Source organism: Ascaphus truei, chromosome 2, assembly GCF_040206685.1.
Source record: "Ascaphus truei isolate aAscTru1 chromosome 2, aAscTru1.hap1, whole genome shotgun sequence".
Classification (NCBI taxonomy): Eukaryota; Metazoa; Chordata; class Amphibia; order Anura; family Ascaphidae; genus Ascaphus; species Ascaphus truei.
Window position 1 is genome coordinate 321,076,270 of NC_134484.1, and position 17,846 is coordinate 321,094,115.

Here is a 17,846-nt window from a genome sequence, read left to right on the forward strand (position 1 = left end):
CTACAATGTATTCTTATATTAAATAGGTATAGGTACATACATAGTTACATAGTAGATGAGGACGAAAAAGGACAAATGTCCACCAAGTTCAACCTATGTTAAATTTAGATGACAGATATTTATCCTATATTTGTATTTACAGTATTTTGATCAAGAGGAAGGTAAACAAAAAACACCAGTTAAATTTCATCTAATGATATCCCATAAGGGGAAAAATAAATTCCAGATTTCTCCCTGGGTTAACATCCTTCCCATGTTTACTTATTTGGTATATCCCTGTATACCTTTCCTTTCTAAAAAAAGATGTCCAACCTTTTTTTGAAGCTATTTATTGTATCTGCCATCACAGTTTCCATGGGTAATGAATTCCACATTATAACTGCCCTTACTGTAAAGGACCCTTTCCTTTGTTGCTGGTGAAATCTCCTTTCCTCCAAAATCAAGGTATCACCACTTGTTATTTGTACTGCCTTTGGGTTGAATAGTTCTTTTGAAAGCTCCTTGTATTGTCCTCAAATATATTTGTATATAGTTATCATATCCCCTCTCAGACGTCTCTTTTCTAATGTAAACAAATCTAATTAAGCCGGCCTCTCTTTATGTCAGATTTTCCACCACCTTTATCAATTTGATGGCTCTTGTCTGCACTTTTTCTAGTTCCATAATGTCTTTTTTATGGAGTGGTGCACACAGCTAAACTCCATATTCAAGGTGTGGTATTACTAATGCTTTATAGAGGGGTATAATTATGTTTACTTCCCTTCCCTCAATTCCCGTTTAATGCAAGATAAAATCTTGTTTGCCTTTGCAACTACTGCATGACATTGGGCACTATTGCTAAGCTTGCTGTCTACAAGCACCCCTAAATCATTCTCCCTCAAGGATTCACCTAATTTTGCCCCATTTAATTTACAAGTTGTCTTTTTATTTATCGGTATTAAACCTCATCTGCCATTTACCTGCCCATGTTTCCAGTCTATCAAAATCCATCTGGAAAAAATGTATATCCTGCTCTTATTTTACTACCTTACACAATTTAATGTCATCAGCAAAGATGCTCTATATGCCAACCTCAGGGGCATTGATAAACAAGTTAAAAGGCAGGGGTCCCAGTACCGATCCCTGAGGTACTCCACTCACGACCTTATCCCAACCTGAAAAAGTTCCATTTAGGACAAGTCTGTCCTTCAACCAGTTTTCAATCCAGGTGCAAATATTTTGACCGAGTCAAATTTGCTTTATTTTGTATATTAACCTCTTGTGTGGCACCGTATCAAAAGCCTTTGCAAAAGCTAAGTAGACCACATCAACTGCATTATCCTGGTCTAAATTCCTACTTACCCCCTCAAAGAAACTAATAAGGTTAGTTTGGCATGATCTATCCTTCATAAATAAATGCTGACTATTACTAATAATTTTGTTTTCCATTAGGTATTCCTGAATATTATCCCGTATTAAACCTTCAAGTAGCTTCTTGATATAGTAAACCACTATTAATATTAGGTATACAGGTCTGTAATTCCCCGGTTGTGATTTAGCTCCTTTTTTTTTAATTACTAAGGTAACATTATCTATTACAGTTTGCAGCTCACACTGCTGGGAATATTGGCAACAAATGATCACAAACAGGAAAGTGTTACAAAGATCTCGCACTGCTGGGGAGCTGGGCTAAAACCTGCTATAGAAATCAAAGAATGCTCAGTATATTAAAACTCATAAAAAATGGCATTAAGGGTTGAATAATACAAAAATAAAAAATGCAGTGAGTATTATTTAATACTACAGAACTGATTGATAAAATAAAAATAAACACATGTAGAATATTGCTTGGATTGTCTCTTTAAATTGACAGAGAAAGAAAACGGCTACTTAAATCTTCAGTCAGTGAAATCCTCAGCGCCATGTGAACAAATGTTCTCTTAGATTTGAAACCCATTTGTGCAATGAAAAATCAGTATATTTGCAAAGGGGCTATCACTTTTGGTAATATGATCCCAGTGAGGCTCTTAATTTAATAGACTTGGCTATTGAATACTATTGCCGAACTCCCACCCCGCCCCCCCACCATAATCAAAATTGAAGGTGCAATGCACTATAAGTCACTGCACGAGAATGATATAAAGATGTGTATAGCTGTCAAAAGAAAAGAGTAAGATTGTGTCTGAAACACAAAGCCTCTATTCTGGCTTGAGCAGCTGTAAAACAACAGAAAACAGTTAAAGACATTGAGTCCCGTACAGTGTTTTAACCGCACTGCACTAGTAGTCTCCATTAATTGCATGCAGCCACTGAAGGCAGATCCAATACAACTGAGCAAATTGAATGGCTTTTTATCCTGGTGCTGGGAAAGCAATAAAACAGCCCTTATTGTCAATTAAACATTCAACTAGCAAACGGAGCAACTATTTTTCAGTTTTACGTACTGCCATATGGTAGCCAATGCTCTGCAACTGCAATGTATGTAGAGAGAAGTACAGGTTTCTGAAAGTGTGGACAGCATTTACTGTAGGTGTTTCCCGTCCTATTTGGCCACTGATACGCGGTGTGTTTTTGAGCAAAGGGTTTGATCTTTCTGAAGGTAAAAGTAAGTTAACCTGATGGCAATTTATATATTATATTGAACACACACTGCTTTCAAACTTATACTTCGAAACACTGTCGTAATGTATCTATGACAACCCTGTACTGTATTGCTTATATTCTCCTCAATATCTCACATGCTTGCCATGGCTACCATGTAGGCTTATTTGGTAGTGAAGTTTAAGGCCCATATTTACTTAGCAGTTTTCTGCCATAGGACACCTTCCGGTGCTGGAAGACTCCTTACAGCGCATTGACTCGAATGGGTTGCAAGGTGTCTTCCAGTGCTTGAAGGTGTTGTATGGCAGAAGTCTGCTTAGTAAATATTGTCCTAAAGGCTATGAATTGTACTATATACATGTGAGCTACAACACTGTCCTTGATGATATCCCATCGTAGAGTAATACATCATATTAGATCACAGATTTTTCATGTAAATAAAGACCATATTTACTAAGCAATGCTACTCCATAAGACACTTTCCAGCCCAGCTTATTAAATAGGGCCCCTTACATTCCCTTCAGGTGAATGGTGTCTTCTAGAATAAAAGGATGTCTTATGGAGTAACATTGCTTAGTAAATATTTCCCTTTATGGCTGATTCAAGTGAAGGGGCTGTAAGGAGTTTTCTGGCCAGGAAGGTTTTGAGTAACACTGCTCAGTAAATATGGCTCTTTATGGCCTATTCACTTGAATGGGGCTATAAGGTGTCTTCCAGCATTAAAGGTGTCTTATGGAGTAGCACTTCTGTGTAAATATGGCCCTTACGGATGTTGCTTGCTCACTACACACACAGAGAAGTTGGCTTTACGCATGTTCCAAACACCAGCTGTTCCTTTCACAGATCGCCATGCTTGGGGGGCTATTACATTTAGGACAGATACATTAAGTAAGAGTTGCACTTGTAAGGAAGTATCCTTCCTTACAAGACATGTACCAACCGATGGTCTGCTCTAGAGTTTACATGTCATTGTAAACATAGCAGTGGCGGTAAAATTGTAGCGCTGTGACATCACTATTTCTGGAATCAGGAGCTGGTTTACAGCCAAGTGCTACAGAGTCATTGAAGCTGGTCTGAAAATATGATAATGAAGTCTTATATTGGTGCATTTCAATATGTGTAATTTGAGTGTGCTTAACAGTCATACCATATGTGTGTAATAATCAGCATATGCCTTAAAAGGTGACTTTTGGGGGACATACCGCAGTATCTAGCAGAAAGAAACACTGTAAGCAGTTATTTCTGTGGTAGAGGCTTTAGGATGCCTGAAGCATATACAGTGGCGGCCGCTTTTATTCTCCTGCGGCCTTTTCCCCGCGATTGTAAAAATCACGGGCAAATCACGGCTGATGCGGGCTGATGGGGGCCGTTTTCGACCGTTTTGGGCGCCTGCGGGCATTTCTATTGTTTAGCGCTAAGCGCTTTCATTGTATAGCGCTATTAGCGCTATCAGCTGATTTCGGGCCGCGCGGAGAAGGCCCGTGACAGTCAGAAAACATCCCCGCATTTTTCCGGGTAAGTTGGAGGATAGGAGGGGCCGCAGCAGTACCAACAATCACTGTGCAGTATATCTGGTTAACAAATATCACTCAAAGGAGCATAGCATCTTGAATTGGACTTTAAGGAAGCAGTGTGTGCCACTCTATTTTTTTTTTTTTTAATTAATAATCTGAAAAAGAGGTACCCCGATTTGAACTGCATTATTCTGAGCTCCGGAGACTCATCAGTTCATTTGATATTATGTTTTTCACCCCACGGACTGAATTCTTGTTCCGGAATAATAATATGGCTGCGGGTTTTCCCTTTCTTTCTAGCACCAAATTGGATCTTTTTCATCAGCCGATAAAAATCTTAATGTCTCAGTGATCAGTGGTTCTCCAGAGCTGTAAAAGTGCGGTGCAACCCGGTTCAGGTAGTGAAAATAAATCTGCTTTAAGGGTACTGTAGCTTTACAGTTCACTAAAAAAAAAAAATTCTCTTTCTATTCATATACGCTTATATTCATTAGTTGTTTCTGTACTTGATAACAGCTTTTTATTATTGTATATGAGCCTTAAACAACAATTAATTCCTCCCTCTTTTTGATGACAACATTGAAAAAAAGAACTAGCTTATCAATGTGTGAAAAGGCAAAGCAATCAACACACTGTACATGCATGATCCAAAGAGCAACTTGACATTAAATTAGTACAGTAAGCATTTTTTTGTGCTGAAATTGCTGCATGCCTTCGGGAATATTAATATTGTTTAGATAGCTACATAAATATAGTCTGCATTAACCTTTTCACCAGAGTTCCGCCAGACCTCCAGAATCACATCACCACCACCACCACAGCCCCCTTGCTGAGGGAAAAGGAAATGGAGACAGATCCACTTTTGTTTCGCGTAGGCTGACCGCTCCACTGGAGTGGTTAGCCCGATCATCCCTTAGAAAACAAGCATCTGTGCCAAAAGAACAAACTGGCATACCTGGGCTTGTGAGGTAGCAGGTACATCCTACGGGCACTCTAAAGTTGAAAGCAAATATCAGCTCTGCTTACACGCATGATTCTTTTTTCCGTGTATTTTCACTGCAGGTATTTTTGAAACTTATTACATGAGTTTCTTTAGTCTAACACTGATTTCTTGAACATGACCTTGGAGCCTGTGATGGAGCTCCACCCCTGACCCCCAAACTTCCAGATGTCCCAATTTTAACCTCCCTTAAGTTGAGATTGAACCCAGCCTTTAACTCTATGAGTTTGGTGCAACCCTGCTAAATAGCCCTGTGAGCGACAAGCTCTTCCTAACGTCCCCAGTTTTTTTTCCTTCTGGCTGAGATTGAACCCCACCTTTACCTAAACTCATCTGGAGCAACATTGCCAACCAGTCATGTGTTCTACCAGCTCAACCTATCCACCTTTTAGCTAGACACCACCACTGCTCTCCTGAAGCCTGTCGGCTGAGATGCCACAAAATCTCCCCTCCCTGGCTTGTAAATGCCATTCAACTCAGCTGTTAAAGCATGTATACATTCCCACACAACACCCATCATCAACTTAGTCCATGTCAGCTAGGCCTAACGAGCGGTCAGGCCGCGCAAACACAGCCTCACCGCCCCGAGGCAGGTGAAACCCCGTCAGGGCAAAAACTGAGCACCACTAGCAAGTCAGCCCCCCCCCCCTGCAGATGCCACAGCCCCAAGCATGGGTACTGTTGACCATGCAGCCCTTTTGACACCCATATGACCCACCCCCTTCCAAGTTTCCATAGGTGCCCCATTTCCTTCTCCCTATGGTTGAGATTGAAATCAGCCTATACAACAACTTGTCTGGTGCACCCCAGCTCAGTAAGCCACAGCTCATCCTTTCCTCCTATACTGCTAGACTTCGCCAAAGCCCCCTGTAGCCTGACAGCCACACAACTACAATATCTCTCCCCCCTGCTCCTTATTTCTACTTCAGCTGTTAAATCAACCACACCCCCCCCCCATGCTGGTGATGCACATGTGTCCTCATGGCCGCCTCAGAGACTTTAACCCGCGTCTTCCGGACCCAGGCAACTCATCACCGCCACTCTACCCGAGGCAGGTACAACCCCGCCCAGGCAAGAGCTGACCATCTCCAATGAGACAGTGTCCAGTCCCCCCCTGCCAGAGGCCACTGCAGCCACAGGTGCTGGTAGGTACACGTCAGATAGGACAATGTTATTCCATATGCCTACCTAACAGTGTGTATTTGTAAGGAATCCGCTCCTGGGTTTTGCTGAAACCTTGTCCTTACAGAACTTTGCAGCTTGTAGGAAAACCTTCCCTTGTACCTGCAATCAGAATCACCTGCTTCTGCTATTGAACTGCAGCCTGCTTCACGCTGCCTCCTGTGCAGCTCTCTCTCATTGGCTGTCTGTTCTACTTAACTCCTGCCCCGCCCACCAGGAAGTTGCTGGTCATAGACTTTCTAGTAACTGTGTTTGCCACAGCCTGTGTTGGGCCTGCCTGGCTTTCTGTCTTAGTTCTCAGTTACTGGCAGACTCCACCGCGCGGCCGCGGTTACACTGAAGCCTCAGTGTTTCTGTCCTGTCTGCAGTACCTGTTCTGTTTTCTCTCCTGCAGAGGCCTACATCGGTGCTTCCGGATACCTGCTGCATATTCTCCTTGTAGAGGCCTGCATCGTTGTTACCTGCTGCATTCTCCTGCTCCCAGTGGTCTCCACTACTCACAGCTGTACCCGGCTAGGGGGTGCTGTTATGTGCTGATGCACTGGATCCCCTATTCTCTCCTGCAGAGGCCTACATCGGTGCTTCCGGATACCTGCTGCATATTCTCCTTGTAGAGGCCTGCATCGTTGTTACCTGCTGCAAACTCCTTCTCCCGGTGGTCTCCACTACTCACAGCTGTACCCGGCTAGGGGGTGCTGTTCTGTGCTGACGCACTGGATCCCCTATTCTCTCCTGCAGAGGCCTGCATCGGTGCTTCCGGATACCTGCTGCATATTCTCCTTGTAGAGGCCTGCATCGTTGTTACCTGCTGCTATCTCCTGCTCCCAGTGGTCTCCACTACTCACAGCTGTACCCGGCTAGGGGGTGCTGTTATGTGCTGACGCACTGGATCCCCTATTCTCTCCTGCAGAGGCCTACATCGGTGCTTCCGGATACCTGCTGCATATTCTCCTTGTAGAGGCCTGCATCGTTGTTACCTGCTGCTATCTCCTGCTCCCAGTGGTCTCCACTACTCACAGCTGTACCCGGCTAGGGGGTGCTGTTCTGTGCTGACGCACTGGATCCCCTATTCTCTCCTGCAGAGGCCTGCATCGGTGCTTCCGGATACCTGCTGCATATTCTCCTTGTAGAGGCCTGCATCGTTGTTACCTGCTGCTATCTCCTGCTCCCAGTGGTCTCCACTACTCACAGCTGTACCCGGCTAGGGGGTGCTGTTCTGTGCTGACGCACTGGATCCCCTATTCTCTCCTGCAGAGGCCTACATCGGTGCTTCCGGATACCTGCTGCATATTCTCCTTGTAGAGGCCTGCATCGTTGTTTCCTGCTGCAATCTCCTTCTCCCGGTGGTCTCCACTACTCACAGCTGTACCCGGCTAGGGGGTGCTGTTCTGTGCTGACGCACTGGATCCCCTATTCTCTCCTGCAGAGGCCTACATCGGTGCTTCCGGATACCTGCTGCATATTCTCCTTGTAGAGGCCTGCATCGTTGTTACCTGCTGCAATCTCCTTCTCCCGGTGGTCTCCACTACTCACAGCTGTACCCAGCTAGGGGGTGCTGTTCTGTGCTGACGCACTGGATCCCCTATTCTCTCCTGCAGAGGCCTGCATCGGTGCTTCCGGATACCTGCTGCATATTCTCCTTGTAGAGGCCTGCATCGTTGTTACCTGCTGCAATCTCCTTCTCCCGGTGGTCTCCACTACTCTCAGCTGTACCCGGCTAGGGGGTGCTGTTCTGTGCTGACACACTGGATCCCCTATTCTCTCCTGCAGAGGCCTGCATCGGTGCTTCCGGATACCTGCTGCATATTCTCCTTGTAGATGCCTGCATCGTTGTTACCTGCTGCAAATCTGCTCCCTGCTGCAAATCTACTCCCAAGCGTCCTGTTGCCAAACCCCAGCATGGATATTGTTTACCCAGCCTTCTCCTATCCTGACCCCAGCTTGTCCACGGATTATCCTGCCTTCTCCAGTCCCGACCCTGCTACGTACGACCACGGAATTCGCAACCCGGATCAGGCTTCGTGGTCTCGGGTCGGTGTATATCTTTCCCCACCTCAGCCCCGCGGTCCGGTCCAGGTTTGTGGTGAGCACGTCCGTTACAGTATGACCAGCCACACAAACTCGGACCCCGCTGAGGTGGGGTTAGGCCGTTCCCCTCTGAAAACCTGGCCCTCTCTGAAAACCGGTCTCAGTCTGTAAATCAGCCCATGTCTAAAGATCAGTATATTTTTGAGAGACTACCTCTGTCTGAAAACCCGTCCCTGTCTGAAAACCCGTCCCTGTCTGAAAACCCGTCCCTGTCTGAAAGACTGCCCTTGCCTGGAAACCTGACCCTCTGGAATAAAACTACCCAGTCTGGAAGATGGTTCACACTCTCTCCCCAGAGCATGAGACAGAGGGATCGCCCTGAGGCCAGTCTCGCTGCTCTCTCGCAGTCCCTCTGCGCTGAGAAGCCTCCTACTAAACCGTTTTTTTCTTGGGAATCCCTAGCTAATGTTGCGTATCTGCAGCTTAAAGAAGAAATTTTCATGACCCCTGTCTCGGACCCAATTCCTTCTTTCCCTGACTCTCCTGTCTTTCCTCTACTCTGGATTTCCAAATATTTTTGTGATTCTCTCTGCGTGTCAAGAATTGCAGTACCACCGTATTCATGTGTAAAGGTGGCACTCGCCAATGAACTGTTGGATTACGGCCCTACTTCCCGCCTAAAACAGTTCAGGAACAATTCAAAGTTCCCCAAGTCTATTATGGATCGCCCGGAGTTCGATCCTGAAGAGGGGGGTACTGTAAGAAATCCGCTCCTGGGTTTTGCTGAAACCTTGTCCTTACAGAACCTTGCAGCTTGTAGGAAAACCTTCCCTTGTACCTGCAATCAGAATGACCTGCTTCTGCTCTTGAACTGCAGCCTGCTTCATGCTGCCTCCTGTGCAGCTCTCTCTCATTGGCTGTCTGTTCTACTTAACTCCTGCCCCGCCCACCAGGAAGTTGCTGGTCATAGACTTTCTAGTAAATGTGTTTGCCACAGCCTGTGTTTGGCCTGCCTGGCCTTCTGTCTTAGTTCTCAGTTACTGGCAGACTCCACTGCGCGGCCGCGGTTACACTGAAGCCTCAGTGTTTCTGTCCTGTCTGCAGTACCTGTTCTGTTTTCTCTCCTGCAGAGGCCTACATCGGTGCTTCCAGACACCTGCTGCATATTCTCCTTGTAGAGGCCTGCATCGTTGTTACCTGCTGCAAATCTGCTCCCTGCTGCAAATCTACTCCCAAGCGTCCTGTTGCCAAACCCCAGCATGGATATTGTTTACCCAGCCTTCTCCTATCCTGACCCCGGCTTGTCCACGGATTATCCTGCCTTCTCCAGTCCCGACCCTGCTACGTACGACCACGGAATTTGCAACCCGGATCAGGCTTCGTGGGGGGACGGTGGGGTTGATTTATATATGTAATATATATGTGTGCACTAAGCGCCGATAAAAAAAAATCTTCAGGGTTTTTAAATCGCCATTTTGACAGCGTTGCTATCATGGTATGCAGAAAGCCCAGAATACCAGTGATAGCAACATTTGCAAAAATAGCGAGTAGACGGTGGCGTGAAGATCGCTCCTCTAAAAAGTGCTCACGCGGCGAGTTCGTTCTTTCTGCTGGAGAGAGAGAGAGACGCCTCTCCCTGCGCAAATCTTGCCCAAAATAGTTTTTTTTAAATTTAGGGTTGTCTCCAGAGCAGAACCGCGTTGATTTCAGGCAGTCCCCGAAGCTGAAATCAATGTGGTTCAGCTTAGGAGACCCCCTTCTCCCGCACACTAATAATAAAAATGACATTAAAGAAGTTTCATTACTTTAGCGGATAGCCACTAAGGCAATGAAGGGGTTAAGGCACAATAGCAGCCTAATTGAAGGCAGAGGGGTGAGTGAAGTGGTTACTTGGCCCTTCATTTACCCCCTCTGCCCCCAATAAACATTACAATATGACTACCCACCAATACACAACCCACCCCCTGGCTAGTGTTTTTATTTATTGAATTGTGGTGTTTAGATGCTTGTGTATGTTTTTTTTATTGTGTATTTTGGTCCTTCATGTATTTTTATTACAGTAACTATTGACTACTATAGTGACTTATCATGCCCATATTATATGGGTATGATGTACCACTATGCCAATCAATTCTTAAAGGGTGGGTTCGGGGTGGGGGATTAGGCCTCCCTGATGGGTAGCGGGGGAGGGTGGGTTAACCCATTAATTACTATAGCGTTTATTAACCACTTAGGTGGTTAAGGGGTTAGGGGCCATTAGATTGTTTTATTTCATGTATTATTTCTGGCAACGGAGGACATGGCCCTGCAGTATGTTCAGGGGGAGGGTTAACATTTCCACAATCCGGACTGGCTCATCTCTAGTTAACATTATAGTGCACTTTTGCAAACCTATATAGCCTCCATTGTATTTCTCCTTAAGATATACAGATGTAGCAGACTTCCTTGCTCCCATGAATAACACTTATCGCGTTATAATGCAGAGTTTCCCTGAGATTCAATTGCAGTGATAAGGCAGAATATCCGAGAATATCCCTCCGTAACACACAAGAAGGGACCTTTGCTACATCTGTACACAAATGGAATTTCTAAGCTTAGTGCAAGGGTGCAAAATAACCACCATACAGTATAATGAACTGCGGATAGAATCAGCCATTTTGATGTTTGTGTTTGAGCACATATAAATAAAACAGCCTTTGGAAGATGAGGATGCTCTGAGTAATTGTTCTTTACTACTTGGGTGAGTCAGATTGACTTAGTTTATGAATCATTGAGTTGGGTTGTGGGTGGGGAAATGTGGGAATCACACAGGATACCCTTCAGGCTAGATAAAAGAAAACCTCTGACGGCATCTGAGGTTGCCATAATAGTGGCATATTTCAAAGAGAAGTATGCAGAATAATGTTATTGTATTAGAACACCGAGTTCTGCTTTGTTAAAGGAAAAAGGTAAGGTAAACCTGACATCTGATCTCGATTGCTTTATTGTATTCATTGTCATGAGTGCTTTTTCACCTCTTTTGAGGCATCGGTCTTCTGGATCTTACCCCACGTGATCGCTTGGTCTAGTGATCACGTGGTCGCAGACAGGCCACTCAGTACATGAATGGAAGGGGGAACGGTGAACGTGATCTCCCCCTAAAAAACAAAGATTAATGGCATTCCCTGTACATCATAGGGCCCCTAGAGTTCTGGCATTCATGACCTTCAAGGTAGGTTATAGGGCACTCAAAGGGTTACTTTAATTTCAATTCCACTGTGAAAAAATTGTGATGTTCCCCTCTGGATGGCCCGGCTGCAAACTGAGGCAAAACTAGTGCGAAAAAGTGCACCAGATTTGTCATAACTTTGATAGCTCAGCATGTGATACCTTTATGTTGCACGGACTAAAGTACGTTTTTATAAGCTTCCGAAAGCTATATTTCTTTCATTGGGTCAACCCTGGGCTACACTTTCTGTTGAAACCCATAAACAATACAAATAATTATGTAGCAAAAGGATGTACAAATCCTACTGGGGCATTGTGTTTGTGTGGAGGAGTATATTGCCCCACCCCATCAACTGAATAAAAATGCATTGATATACATATATTTATTTTTATTTTTGTCACTCTGATGGTAAATTGTTTGTGCACATTTAAATGTACTGTAACACTGTTTCACACCATTACAAATAAACTGATGTCCTACAGAAGAAGAGAGGGCTATCTATTTAATGGAAGACAAAATGAATACATGCATGATAACTACAGACTAATACAATATGTTATCTTGTTTCAATGTAAGCCGTAAATGATGAGGGTTCATAGCATGCAGGGTTAAATCTCAATCATAAATATAATCAATAGAAGAATGAGAAGGACACCAGTCTTGCCAAAAAATATCAAATGTGTTTAAATGTGCATAAACAAAAATATCAATCATACATACGGTAAATACATAAAGCGGCATGGTGCATGTATAAGAAAGACTTGATTATGCTTTCACACTCGGCCAAAGAGACATGACGTTTCGGGCAGCAGCCCTCTGTCAAGACTCTTTATTACTATATTATGGATTCTTTGGAGGATGTTTTCTTTTCATGGGAACTCTGAGACAATACCAGATTACTTATGCATATGTACTGCTGCGGCCAGCTTTAAGCTAACAAATGCCCGTAATTTTCCGGGGCTTTTTTCGGCTGGCGCCGAACTTGGCCGCGCACCATCCGCATCTTCCCTTCCTCCCTTCCTCTGGTCCGTGACCCCTGGCTGCTCCGCCTCTGCTTCCCCTGATCTCCCACATCCCCCACACATACAGCGTGATCCCCAGCATCACGGATGCCTTCGGGATGCCGGCGGAACGGAGGCACCGGAGGCAACGGAGGCAACGGAGGCAACGGAGGCACCAGTCCGCGCGGCACGCATCGGGGAAAACTGCGCCTGCACGCGGTTTTAATTTACCCGCGGTGGCAGCCGCTTTAGACTCAGGGCGGCCGCCAGTGTAATGTGCATATATCTTTTTGTAAATATTATATATGCCATTTCAAAATATTGGATTTAGCACCATATAAATGCCACTCCTGTGGTAACATTGTCCAGTCATTTTCTGTGCACTTTTCCATATTCTATTATTAAGGGCGGTGGATTTACCTTTTTGCCGCCCACAGGCTCGGGGGCGTCCCCCCTTTACAGCATCATCATGGCAACGTCATGTGTCGATGTGGCGTCATTTGACGGCAGGTCACCATGACAACATGGCGCTGCAGAATGGGGGCCGCTCCATAGAAGGTGAGACCCCCCTCTAAAAACACACACAAAGACACGCAAAAATTGCAGCCCCAAAACAATTGACGCTGTAGGATATAACCTAATCAGCCTTGTGGGAAATCGCCTCTGGGTGTATAGCATTCCATATAATTTCAAAACAATCACCAACAAGAAATTAAACTGCAACAGTAACCTTTGCAATGCATTGTTGGTATTGCAATGCAGGGTTAAACGTATGTAGTAGGACAGCAGAACATAGCAATATATATGTGCGTAATAGAAACATGTTGGTAGACTAATTAAAAAAACAAGTGCAAAACATTTGTGACTGTCTGATAAAAATACTGTTCTAAAACTTGAAGCTTCATTTGCTACAGCCTGTGTACTCCTCCGTGCTGTAATCACTAGCTGAAGATGATTTCAGTTGTATACACATCTTTGTACAGTACATGGTCCCCTGCTCATTAAACATGAGTTAATAATATAAACTGACATTGTTTGTAACTGCACAGACCTGACAGTGTTCTACCTGGGGGCTAACATTCCAGCTGTTCACTTATATCTAGCACACAGTCTAGCAGCAACCCCATAAACAAAATTCTACAACAAATACAATCACTTATAAACCAAGAATGAAAATGTAAAGAGACATCTGTGGTGTCTATAGGAACGCTGCTTGTTAATTCTTATTCAGTGTCAGTTATAATGCACCTGACTGTCAGTTCCTGCCTAATTAACAAATCTGTTTATATTTCAGTCAGGTTTTTTTTTTTTTGGGGGGGGGGGGGGGCAATAACATGGGTTCCTGTTTATAGTATGTGAAATGTATACTTGAAACCACTTATAATTTAACATAGATTAATAAACATCCTTGATTAATCAAATGGATTGTGAATTATGTTTTTAGCAGGGAATAAGATTAATAAGAAAATATTTTTTTTTTAAACCTTGATGTATATAACATTTTTAACATATTGGTCTCATTGTGTTTGGAATTACTGTATAAGAACAGGGTGCAGATCTGTGCTCTAATAACCTACAGTGCCTCTCAGAAAAAGCAGAGGTGCGTCTTTCCGCATACCAGGGACTCTTCAACATTTCCGTAATGTGGACCATGTCCATGTGATTAATCATATGGATATAGCTGTGACAATCAATGTATTTCTATTTATGTCTGAAACATTCAAATAAGAATAGACCTACAGTATACCTAGAGATCAACCTTCAGCACTCAAACTACTGACTCCCATAAACTGTTGTCAGAAGTGAATTTTGAAGTCTTTCAGTGACCATCGTTAAAGAATTGAACCATCAGCAGTACAGTGGCAATGTTTCAGAATCACTGCATAATTCTTTATAGAACAGTTGTGATATCTGTTAAAGTTGGAATACGCAACACTTATAGTTGCCAACTGTCTCTGAAATTCTGCAAATCTGTACAGTCTCTTGGCAAACAAAGGAAGAGTAAACATAGTCCTCGAAAATGGAGAGGAAGAAAAAAATATTTAAATCAATCCTTTAGTGTCAAGGTATACATTGTAAATGCGAGAATTACATTAAATTGGTGTATTTTGAAGTTAAATGTATACATGTTATGTCTAGCTATTTTTTTAATTTCAAATATATTGTACTTTGCATGACTTCTATCCCTTTAAATGAAAAGGCTGTCCCTTCTCTCCAACCATTCTTTCAATGTGTATGAGACTGAAGTCTCATTCAAGTGAATATGAGAAGTAGAAATCTCAAACATTGGGAAATATTAATAGACCTTATATTATTACAGGGGATCAGATACCATCATTTAATTTTTATACTGTACGCTTTACACAGTTGTCTACGCGCTTTAGTACAGTTTACCTACAGTGGTCCCTACAGTCTCCTCTCTAAGACACATTCCTTGAGAGGGGGTTACAGTAAATTGTATTATCCAAAATCAGAAGGTCTTAGAAATTCAAGACAAGTATACTGATATACTGTCGTAGGTCTGTCCGGCTGAACGAGACACAGACTCTGATAACAGCAACACTGAGTTTGAAGACTGATTCAAATCCCGGTGTCGGCTCCTTGTGACCTTGGGCAAGTGACTTTATCTCCCTGTGCCTCAGGCACCAAAATCCTAAACTCTACAGGGCAGGGACTGTGCCTGTAAAAATCCTTTGTACAATGCTGCTTACCACACACTATATTGTAATTGTGAAGCGCTTTGAGTCCTATATGAAATAAAGTTATTATATATGAAAAAAAGTTATTATAAGTATGCACAGTATTAATACCATTATGGTCTGCAGGTGCAATCATTCACATTATACCAAAAAGGTAACTTGCCTAAGGTGCCAATAGTGGACAGAGTGCTTGATACTACAACGCAGCTTTCTTCCAATACTGGAGATAGTAAAGACTCTGATATTACAAGTCAATAAACTTTTCAACTGACAGCTGAGCTTACAGGCTAATTTGTATCTTGATTCCTGCAGCACAGTGACATGATTGTGCTGTTAACCTCTCTGGTACTGCAGAAGCCTGCAGCATATTACAAAGCAATATGTGGCAGTCTCATCTTTATCTTAAATCATGAGCAATTATGTTTGCAGGTCTACAACGGAGCAGTGTGTGTTAGTGTGAATACACTGAGCAATTTCAGATAAGAACCAAGATGCACCCGCATACTGGCAACTGTTACTATCAGAAAGACATTCTGATATAGCTGAAACCATTCTACTTTCTCACGCTAAAACATCCTTCACCCAATATAAATCAGCAGAAGATGTCAAGATCTCCATCATTTGGACTTCATATGTACAGTACTTGATAGGATCTTTCACATGTTGGCCAGTATGGTCATTTGTAAGATGAACTATGTAAAAAGAAAAAGTGATGAAAAATGACATTTAAAAAAAAAATGAAATCACAAATAAAGTTGGCAGGGTTTAGAAAAAAAATATATGTATATAAAAAAGCAGACACTAGTACTTACAGTCCTCTGAGACGCAGCCAAATTTTCTCAATCTGTTCTGGCTGTAGATATTTCAGAGAGGTGCTCTCGAATTCTTCAATTTCCTTGGTGGGCGACTCCATGGCTGCTGATTTGTCACTTTGGTTGAAGCTCAAAGGATGGTTATTCCGTACAAACAAATGCCAATGCATGCACAAACACACACAACACACTCCACCTTTAACACCGATGGGGAACGGCAAACATTTTCAAAACGCTTCTCCTTTTTTTTCCTCTCTTTAATTTCTTCCCCAGATTCCTCTTTGATTAGAGAAAGTATGTGCAGCCAGTAAGAGGTCCAGGTGTGTAATGAGGGTAGCAGTGGCAGAATGCCATGGTCCTGAGTCTGATGTAGGGGATTAGGCTGATCTCTAGGTTGAAAGCCACTACAGATTATTTTATGGTTAAAACGATAAGCAAACATACAATCCGTAATACCAGCTGAAGAGTCTTTATCAGTGGAAAGGAGGGGAAAAAAGAAGCACTCTGACAATGAGCTTGAGAGTACAGAGCACAGGCATCTGCACAGCTTCTAATTTGTGTATTCCTCCCATTTGATGGACCTTGAGTGTTCCTCACTCCAGGATGCTCTGAACGCCAGCCCTCGTCCCCTCCAGCACTCCTTCTCCCTCCCCTTTCTCCTTCATCCCACAGCCTCTCTCCTCCCTTCTATTCCTTTCCCACTACCAGCAGCTCTACTGACAGGCAACAGAATTGACAACTGAGGGAAAAGTCATCCCACAGCCAGCCAGGGATATGCCTCTAACACACACACACACACACACACACACACACACACTTTCTCTCTCATGCACAGATGCACTAAGCAGGCTGCAGAAACAAAATTGGCTGCCTGCTACTTGAAAAAGATGGGGGTGGGTTGAAAGTAAAGTAATAATAACACTGATTCTTACTAGCACAGTAATATTCAAGAGTGGAAACCTACAGTATATGAAGCGTAAAGTTGGCTGGAGTTTAAAACAAAAACAAAAAGGTATCACGCATTGAAACATACCAGCATTGTATAATCCACTGATGAATGTTCAATGTTCCAGTAAGACAAACTGTGTCTGGAAGATACACAGCTGCCAAAATCGTGTAACTATTGTTGTAATATTTCAGCCGTATTATGCTTACAGAACCTCTTGTCCCAATCGGCTTGAAAAGACAGAAAAGCCCTTTTATATTCCAGCATTAGTGCCCTAGATTTTTCCCAAAACATCATTGTTGAAAACAACTAAATCAGAACCATTGTTTATTTACCCTTGTAAGCCCTTAGCATCTGGGTTTATCCATGAGTTCACATTTTGTGTTCACATGCTGGCAGTGGCGACAAAGCACATTGAAAATGATCATTTTCAGAAAATGTCCAAAGAATCAATTTTTTTTTTTAAAGAACATATTTCCAATTTTGTGCTTTAGAATAATGCAATACAAATTGGCACAGTGTATCATACCACATGGTTTCAAACTTTAAAACAAGGAAAGCGGGGACACTTGTGGTTGTTGGTCCTTAAGAGTGTACTAAAAGTGACATGGCCAAAGCACAAGAACCACAGAGTAGACATGGGCGGATCTTTCAATGATATTCACAGTTATAAAGGAGGTTGCAAAAACGAGTTGCAGTACAAACTAGTCATTGATAGGATACGAAGTGTAGCCATGGCTAGTCCAGGTTATACATTCTGCATCCTGTAACATAAGTCCTACTAGCTACAGGCAGTGGCAGGCTATCCTGTGGGGTTTACCACCACCACCACCCCCTCATGCTGCCTCTCTGAGTGACAGGGGTGGAGGTGAACTG

General features: G+C 43.3%; 1 protein-coding gene across 6 annotated transcripts in view; it reads right to left on the reverse strand.

Moving 5' to 3' along the window:
* The window catches only part of PDE1C (phosphodiesterase 1C), a 1,267,836-nt gene that overhangs the window by 725,055 nt on the left and 524,935 nt on the right, over positions 1–17,846 (reverse strand). The window contains exon 1 of one of the 6 annotated variants that reach the window (XM_075586554.1): positions 16,025–16,961. The exons of 4 other annotated variants lie outside the window; for them this stretch is intronic. In XM_075586554.1, the coding sequence (XP_075442669.1) occupies positions 16,025–16,194 (170 nt within the window). In that variant the 5' untranslated portion in view covers positions 16,195–16,961. Of the gene's footprint in view, positions 1–16,024; positions 16,962–17,846 lie in introns of those variants that run through there. One more of the 6 variants, XM_075586555.1, reaches the window with a different exon arrangement.